Source organism: Macaca nemestrina, chromosome 5, assembly GCF_043159975.1.
Source record: "Macaca nemestrina isolate mMacNem1 chromosome 5, mMacNem.hap1, whole genome shotgun sequence".
In the NCBI taxonomy this organism is placed as follows: domain Eukaryota; kingdom Metazoa; phylum Chordata; class Mammalia; order Primates; family Cercopithecidae; genus Macaca; species Macaca nemestrina.
The window spans coordinates 152402315-152410608 of NC_092129.1; the positions used below are offsets into that span (position 1 = coordinate 152402315).

The following is an 8294-nucleotide window of genomic DNA, read 5'->3' on the forward strand; positions in this document are numbered from 1 at the left end:
AGCCGAGCAGCACCTTCCACACAACGGTCTTTGGTGGAGAATGCTGGTGCAGTCACAGTGTTCCCTGTCCTCTGCTGTGCATTTTACTGCTCTGTGGCGAGGGGTGTGGACCTCAACGGGGGAAAGAAATCCTGTTTTGTTCAGATAATATGTCTCTCTTTGGGCTTGGTCCAGCAAATCCAAGCTGTTTCTGTGGGTCTGTACTCTGTGTGCACCTTCAGCAGGAACCTCTGTGAAGGGCTTCAGTTTTGAGCTCCAGCCTCCCTTGTAACCATGGCAAATGGAATCATCCACTTGACACAGTTCTCTCTGTCACACCACTGAGACTCTTAAACCTTTTGTGTCATTCAGGTGAAGAGAAATACAAGGCAGAAGCAGTGAGTACATCCTAAGAAAATTCTAAACAGTCAGTATCCAGCACATGGAGATCTGAAAGCTCCACAATCTGTAAAAAATTGCTGGGGATGCTGTGGCAGTAGCACTTTGTATAAGTCATTTAGAGATGCCATCTGCGGGCCGGGCGTGTGGCTCACGCCTGTAATCCCAGCACTTTGGGAGGCCAAGGCAGGCAAATCACGAGGTCAGGAGATCAAGACCATCCTGGCTAACACGGTGAAACCCCATCTCTACTAAAAGTACAAAAAATTAGCCAGGCCTGTAGTCCCAGCTACTGGGAAGGCTGAGGCAGGAGAATGTTGTGAACCTGGGAGGCGGAGCTTGCAGTGAGCTGAGATCGTGGCCACTGCACTCTAGCCTGGGTGACAGAGTCAGACTCCGTCTCAAAAAAAAAAAAAAAAAAGATTCCATCTGCATGTATACATTCAGCCAGGACACAGTGGTCAGGCGACTTAAACACCACCCAAGGGCCTTCAGACAGTCCAAGTTCCTTGTTCTTCTCAGGGTTCAGCCTGAGCACTGGGGTGACCAAACACACTGTGCAAAGGGCAGGAGCCTCTTCAGTGCCAGCGTATGAATCTGTCCGCTTGCCACCTCCAGTGGTGGGAAATTGCACCTCAATCCACAATCCACTATTTCTTCCTGCTCTTACCTCCTCACACCCATCTGGAATTTAGGGGAATGTGGAGGGCAGCTGGCAGTCATAGTAGCAGCTGAGGCATAAGGAAAACTGAATGGGAAGCCAAGGAACCACATCAGGTGACTAAAATTGTTTGCTGTTCTGCACATGTCCAAGAATGACCCCAAAAGATTTTCAATGACCAGTTCTATGGTTACCAACCTATTGGGCCGCATCATAGACATCCAGTGGATTAACATTGCCTTTATCAGTGACAGGTGAGCCCCACACCCAGAAGGATGCCCACTCTCCCGTTCCCTATCTTTTGTATCTTTTCACACCTTACATCCTCTTCCCTCCCCCTAGGTGTCTTCCCTCTTTGGGGTCTTCTGTTCCTACCCTCTGTCTCCTTTCAGGTGGCCAGAGCAGGCTGGTTTGGAACAGGGCTTGGCCATCACATTTGTGTCAGATGAGAATGATGCAAGGATCCACTGTGATGGACAACATCACTTTGAGGTCAGTGTTAGGAGCTGCCTGATGAGACAGACGTCTCCTCCACTGTGAGTGCTGATCTCATGAAACCCTTTAGGTCCTCTCTGTTCCTTAGTGTGTTTGTCCTAAATCCCATCACTTAGGTCATGGGCACCTGATGCATAACGGACACTCGACGGGTTCATGCCCTCTGGTCTTTGATACTGTGTTGGGATGTTTTCTTGACCTCTATGTGGGGTCTCTCTCTTCTCTCATCATATTACATCGCTTCTCCCACCCCCAAGTCCATCCTCTGAACCCAGGCAGTACACCAGCATCTGCATGTGCGCCGTGGGTCCCTGCCTCACTTTCCCCTTTTAATGCCTTATTCTGACTGTGCCATATTTTCTCTTCAGTTGAACAGACACGGTAGAGGACTCATCAATTCTAGGATGTGATCATCTGTCTTTCAGGAGAAGACAGCAGGGTGGGGATGAAGGAGACACTACTGCCTCTACCCCTGACAGTCCCCACCCCATGACTTCCCTTTTCTGCATCAGTACCACTCCTGAACCCCCATTCCTGATTGTCAGAATTTTCAAAATCCTAACTAGGCTGGGCGCAGTCACTCACGCCTATAATCCTTGCACTTTGGGAGGTCGAGGCGGGTGGATCACCTGAAGTTGGGAGTTCAAGACCAGCCTGACCAATATGGAGAAACCCCGTGTCTACTACAAATACAAAAATAACCAGGTGTGATGACAGGTGCCTGTAATCCCAGCTACTCGGGAGGCTGAGGCTCAAGAATCGCTTGAACCCGGGAGGCAGAGGTTGCAGTGAGCCAAGATTGTGCCATTGCACTCCAGCCTGGGCAACAAGAGCAAAATTCCATCTCACAAAAAAAAAAATCCTAAATAAAAATGGAACACACGTGTGTCTGTGGTATCTGCATGCTACATCTTCTTACTGTGTTTGGGGAGAGGTAATTGTAGGACACGATCCAGGGTAAATTCCTGTAAGGCTGAGGTACACTGCTGTGAGGTCAAAGGAGGGATGGGACTGAGACTGCAGAGCCCTGGCTCCTCACTAGGTAGTAGGGTTCTCTAGAACTAACAGAATAAACATATATATAAAGGGGGATTTATTAAGTAGTGTTAACTCACATAATCACTTGGTCCCACAATAGGTTGCCTGCAAGCTGAGGAGCAGGGAAGCCAGTCTGAGTCCTAAAGCTGAAGAACTTGGAGTTCGATGTTCGAGGGCAGGAAGTATGCATCATGGGAGAAAGATGTAGGCTGGGAGGCCGGTCTAGCCTTTTCATATTTTTCTCCCTGCTTTATATTCTGGCCACACTGGCAGCTGATTAGATGCTGCCCACCCAGATTGAGGGTGGGTCTGCCTTTCCCAGTCCACTGACTCAAATGTTAATCTCTTTTGGCAACACCCTCACAGACACACCCAGAATCAACACTTTGCATCCTTCAATCCAACCAAGTTGACCCTCAGTATTAACCATCACACTGCCAACTTCTGGCCTTTTGTGGTCTCTTCCATTTTCCCCGTGGCCTGGGAGCAGCTGGGATGTTTCTGATCCCAGGGTTCCGGGGGGTGGTGCACAGTATTTCCAAGGATGGAGGGTGCCATGGGCACTGGTGGGAAGCTTGGGTGTCTCCTTCCAGGCTCTCTTGGTGCCTCCTCATCTGTTCCTTCAGCTTCTGGATCTTGAGCACCAGGGCCTGGGCCTCCCAACCCCTCCAGCAGGGCCTGATCCACTCCAGCTGCTGCTCCAGCAACTCTTTGGCTTGGGCCAGCTCAGCTGTGTGGTGGGGCCAGGGCCCTGGTAAGGGGAGTAGGGAGGGAGCATCAGCCAGGGCAGGGGGACTGAGGCCCTGGAAAGCTGTGCTGCAGGGTCTGGCTGTAAGTGGGAAAGTCTACCTCCCTTTCTCCGTTTCTAGCCATTAGTTTAGGCCCACCTGTACTGAGAAGCCCAGGGAGCTCCGTGTCTAAAATAATTAATAAAAAATAATTAAACATTTCTGCCATGGCTCAGGTTTGCCACCTTATCAGGGAACAACTAAGGGCCATCCACCTTGTGGCCTAATAGTCATAACTTTGGTTAAGGCACTTGGGAGGATACCTTTTGGTAAAGAAGGTGAAAAGCCAGGAATATCAACTGTTCCTCCTGGCTAAAATCTGGTAATAAGAGATTTGAAAGGATATTTTTAAAGCTCTATAGTCAAAATTTGACTAATTAAAACCGATATTTTAGACTTCAGTGTGCACACACTGCTTTAAGGTCTCTTTTCTCCCTGTGTAAACATTTCTCAGTCAACTGAATGTCTCTTTTTCAACCCCCTGCTAGCCCTGCTAGCCACATGCACTCCCTCTGTTTCCCTGTTTCTTTCTGGTTTGTTGTTGTTGTTGTTGTTGTTTTTGAGAGAGCCTCACTCTGTCACCCAGGCTGGAGTACAATGGTGTGGTCTCAGCTCACTGCAACCTCCACCTCCCAGGTTCAAGCAATTCTCCCGCCTCAGCCTCCCAAGTTGCTGGGACTACAGGCGCCTGCCGCCACACCCAGCTAATTTTTGTATTTTTAGTAGAGACGGGGGTTTCACTACATTGGCGAGGATGGTCTCGAACTCCTGACTTAGTGATCCACCCACCTCAGCCTCCCAAAGTACTGGGATTACAGGCATGAGCCACCACGCCCGGCCTCCCCTATTTATTTCTATCAGCCCCTCCTTCCTTTTGCCAACTTTGGTGCTGCACAAGGAAAAAATAAAATAAAATAAAATTCTAATAGCCTAGGATCCCTTAAGAAAAATACAAAAGGCACCACGGACTCATTTTTGTGAAAAACTGCTGTTTTTTCCTCAGGGAATCCCAAGAGGGAATCCAAGAGAAAACAAAATCCTCTCAGATCTAAAACTCTGTTCCTTTGCATTGCCTGACCTGATTTTGGCTTTGAAGGGGATCAGAAATCACTTCGTATTGTGAGAAAACTTGACTTTGGCGTATATAATGGCTGGGAAACGGCTGATCACAGAGAGTGGGCTGATTGGCACTGGGTTGCCCACCAGCCTTGAGAGAATGTTTTTGTAGCAAAACACACTGAACATATTGCATGGCCAGGTTCCCATATCATTGCTTTCTTTTTGGGGACCCAAAAATCAGTGTGGGCTCCACCCTGAGTTCAATGGTCCAGTTAAAAGATACAGACCAAATTAAAAGCTCCCATCTAAATGCAATTGATCTCCTTATCAGATCCTATGATAGACCAGGCGCGGTGGCTCATGCCTGTAATCCCAGCACTTTCCGAGGCCAAGGCAGGTGGATCACAAGGTCAAGAGATTGAAACCGTCCTGGATAACACAGTGAAACTCCGTCTCTGCTAAAAATTAAAAAAATTAGCCGGGCGTAGTGGCAGACGCCTGTAGTCCCAGCTACTCAGGAGGCTGAGGCAGGAGAATCGCTTGAACCTGGGAGGCGGAGGTTGCAATGAGCCCAGATTGCATCACTGCGCTCCAGCCTGGGTGACAGAGGAAGACTCTGTCTCAAAAAAAAAAAAAAAAAAGAAAGAAAGAAAGAAAAGAAAAGAAGAAGAAAAACTATTTAAAATTGGCAAATGAGGCCAGGCATGGTGGCTCATGCCTGTAATTTCAGCACTTTGAGAAGCTAAGGTGAGATGATCGCTTGGCTTCAGTAATTGGAGACCAGCCTGGGTAACATAGAAAAAAGAAAAACAGCCGGGCGCGGTGGCTCACGTCTGTAATCCCAGCACTTTGGGAGGCTGAGGTGGGTGGATCACAAGGTCAGAAGATCGAGACCATCCTGGCTAACACGGTGAAACCCCGTCTCTACTAAAAATACAAAAAATAAGCCGGGTATGGTGGCGGGCGCCTGTAGTCCCAGCTACTCCGGAGGCTGAGGCAGGAGAATGGCGTGAACCCAGGAGGCGGAGTTTGCAGTGAGCCGAGATCGCGCCACTGCACTCCAACCTGGGAGACAGCAAGACTCCGTCTCAAAAAAAAAAAAAAAAAAGAAAAAGAAAAAGAAGCCTTCCTTCTTTGGGCCGGGCGCGGTGGCTCAAGCCTGTAATCCCAGCACTTTGGGAGGCCGAGATGGGCGGATCACGAGGTCAGGAGATCGAGACCATCCTCGCTAACACGGTGAAACCCCGTCTCTACTAAGAAATACAAAAAATAGCCGGGCGAGGTGGCAGCGCCTGTAGTCCCAGCTACTTGGGAGGCTGAGGCCGGAGAATGGCGTGAACCCGGGAGGCGGAGCTTGCAGTGAGCTGAGATCCGGCCACTGCACTCCAGCCTGGGCTACAGAGCGAGACTCCGTCTCAAAAAAAAAAAAAAAGAAAAAGAAAAAGAAAAAAGAAAAACATTAGCTGGGCATGGCATTGTGCACCTGTAGTCCTAGTGAGACAGCCAAATATCTATGCAGATAAAAAAGGTCGCCAGAGAATCGCCAACCCGCCTGCACACTGGGAGAATAGGGTGGAGTCTCCAGAAATTCACACCTTCGGCAGGCGGGGAGGAGCCTGGTCTCTTCAGCGTGTGTGTGGTGGCCTGGAATTCAATCTGTGAGGTGGGGGCCTGTTGGCAGGACTCCCTCTCAATTTTCTGAGAGTTTTTTTTTCCTTTCTTTTTTCCTTTTCACCCAATAAATTCTGCTCTACTCACCCCTCAATGTGTCCATGAGCCTATCTTTCCTGGTCATGTGACAAGAACCCAGTTTTAGTTGAACTAAGGACAGAATTCTGCAACACTGGCTACTCAGGAGGCTGCGGAAGGAAAATCGCTTGAGCCCAGGAGTTCAAGGTTACAGTGAGCTAGGATCCTGCCACTGCACTCCAGTATGAGTGACAGAGCATGACCCTGTCTTGAGAAAAATAAGAATAAAAATAACAATAAAACTGGCAAATGAAAAGTCTTATATAAGATCTGCTTCTGTGTGCCTGTATGTCTAAGTATTTGTATGTGTCATTTGTATATGTGATGGTTCCACTACCGAAATATACAGAAGAGCTCTAATAAATTGGCTTAAAGAAAAAGCAGGCCAGGCACAGTGGCTCATACCTGTAATCCCAGCACTTTGGGAGACTGAGGCAGGTGGATCACCTGAGGTCAGGAGTTCGAGACCAGCCTGGCCAACATGATGAAACCTGTCTCTACTAAAAATCCAAAAAGTTAGCTGGGCGTGGTGGTGGGTGCCTGTAATCCTAGCTACTCTGGAGGCTGAAGCAGGAGAATTGCTTGAACCCAGGTGGAGGTTGCAGTGAGTTGAGTTTGCGCCATTGCACTCCAACCTGGGCAACAAGAGCGAAACTCTGTCTCAAAAAAAAAAAAGAAAAGAAAAGAAAAGAAAATGAAAGTGCTTAAATCAAATATTTTATCAGAAAAATAGAAACTTTAACTCAAATGCCTTTTAGTTCATGTGACTTTAGTAGTCTTCAGTATACAAAGATAATTTTTAAATTATTGGTGAAATACAATAGAAATGACTTCAAAATTTAGACATTTGGTCTGAATTAGGTCAGATATTGTCTCCGCCAGGTACCCCCCCACTGCCCGCCGCCAGACAAAAAAGAGTTTCTCTCTTGTTGCCCAGGCTGGGGTGCAATGGTGCGATGCCAGCTCACTGCAACATCTGCCTCCCGGATTCAAGCGATTCTCCTGCCTCAGCCTCCCGAGTAGCTGGGATTACAGGTGTGCACCATCACACCCGCTAATTTTGTATTTTTGTAGTAGAGATGGGATTTCATCACGTTGGTCAGGCTGGTCTCGAACTCCTGACCTCAAGTGATCCATCCTCCTCGCCCTCCCAAAGGGCTGGGATTACAGGCGTGAGCCACCATGCCCAGCCTAGATATTTTAAGGTATAAAACTTTGCTTCTGTAATACTTTTGATACTTGTTTAACTTGTCTATAAATTTCTATTTTTAGATTTCAGCCTTTTAGGGACCATGAAAAGGCCTAGATTCAGGTATTTTTCTTTGTCCTGCATTCTGCAGGAGGTAATAACTAAAATTGCTTACCTTCTAGGTTTTTCACTAAAAATAAGAGTTACTAAGAATTAACATTACAATTCATATATGTAATTTAAATTACTAGATATAAGATAAATAATTCTACATGCAACATGCAAAGAAAAGTAGAATATGTTTTTGGTAAAAATGTAAGAAGGTATGGAAATAGGGCTTTTGTTAAAGGAAAAGCAATTCTGCCTAGTTAAAGGGGTTGATTTTATTTTATTTTATTTTTTGAGGTGGGAGACAGAGTCTCGCTCTGTTACCCAGGCTGGAGTGCAATGGCTCCATCTCAGCTCACCATTAACCTCCACCTGCCGGGTTCAAGCGATTCTTCTGCCTCAGCCTCCCAAGTAACTGGAACTACAAGTTCACATCACCATGACCAGCTGATTTTTGTATTTTTAGTACAGACAGGGTTTAACTCTGTTGGCCAGGCTGATCTCAAATTCCTGACCTTGTAATCTGCCTGACTTGGCCTCCCAAAGTGCTGGGATTACAGGCATAAGCCACCGCGCCCAGCCGAGGGGTTTTTTTTTTAATTAAGGAAGACCAGGCATGGTGGCTCATGCCTCTAATCCCAGCACTTTGGGAGGCTGAGGTGAGTGGATCACTTGAGGTCAAGAGTTCAAGACCAGCCTGGTCAACATGGTGAAACTCTGTCTCTACCAAAAAATACAAAAATTAGCCAGGTGTGGTGGCCCACACCTGTAATCACAGCTACTTAGGAGGCTGAGGCAGAAGACTCACTTGAACCCGGGAGGTGGAGGT

At 47.5% G+C, this 8294-nt stretch overlaps 1 protein-coding gene across 4 annotated transcripts; it reads left to right on the forward strand.

The window, feature by feature from the left end:
- Nucleotides 1–321: 321 nt before the first annotated feature.
- On the forward strand, nt 322–2007 carry LOC139363456 (spliceosome RNA helicase DDX39B-like). Of its 4 annotated transcripts, XR_011623869.1 has the most exons (4): nt 323–377; nt 1193–1293; nt 1432–1531; nt 1903–2007. XR_011623869.1 is itself a non-coding variant. In XM_071097339.1 (3 exons), the coding sequence occupies exons 1-3, from the start codon at nt 1184–1186 to the stop codon at nt 1942–1944; spliced, it is 252 nt and encodes an 83-aa protein (XP_070953440.1). In that variant the 5' UTR covers nt 1165–1183; the 3' UTR covers nt 1945–2007. The 4 variants fall into 4 exon arrangements, 1 of the variants encoding a protein (XP_070953440.1); XR_011623868.1 differs by lacking the exon at nt 1193–1293 and having other exon boundaries at nt 322–377; XR_011623870.1 differs by lacking the exons at nt 323–377; nt 1193–1293 and adding an exon at nt 1073–1155.
- The last annotated feature ends 6287 nt before the right edge of the window (nt 2008–8294 follow it).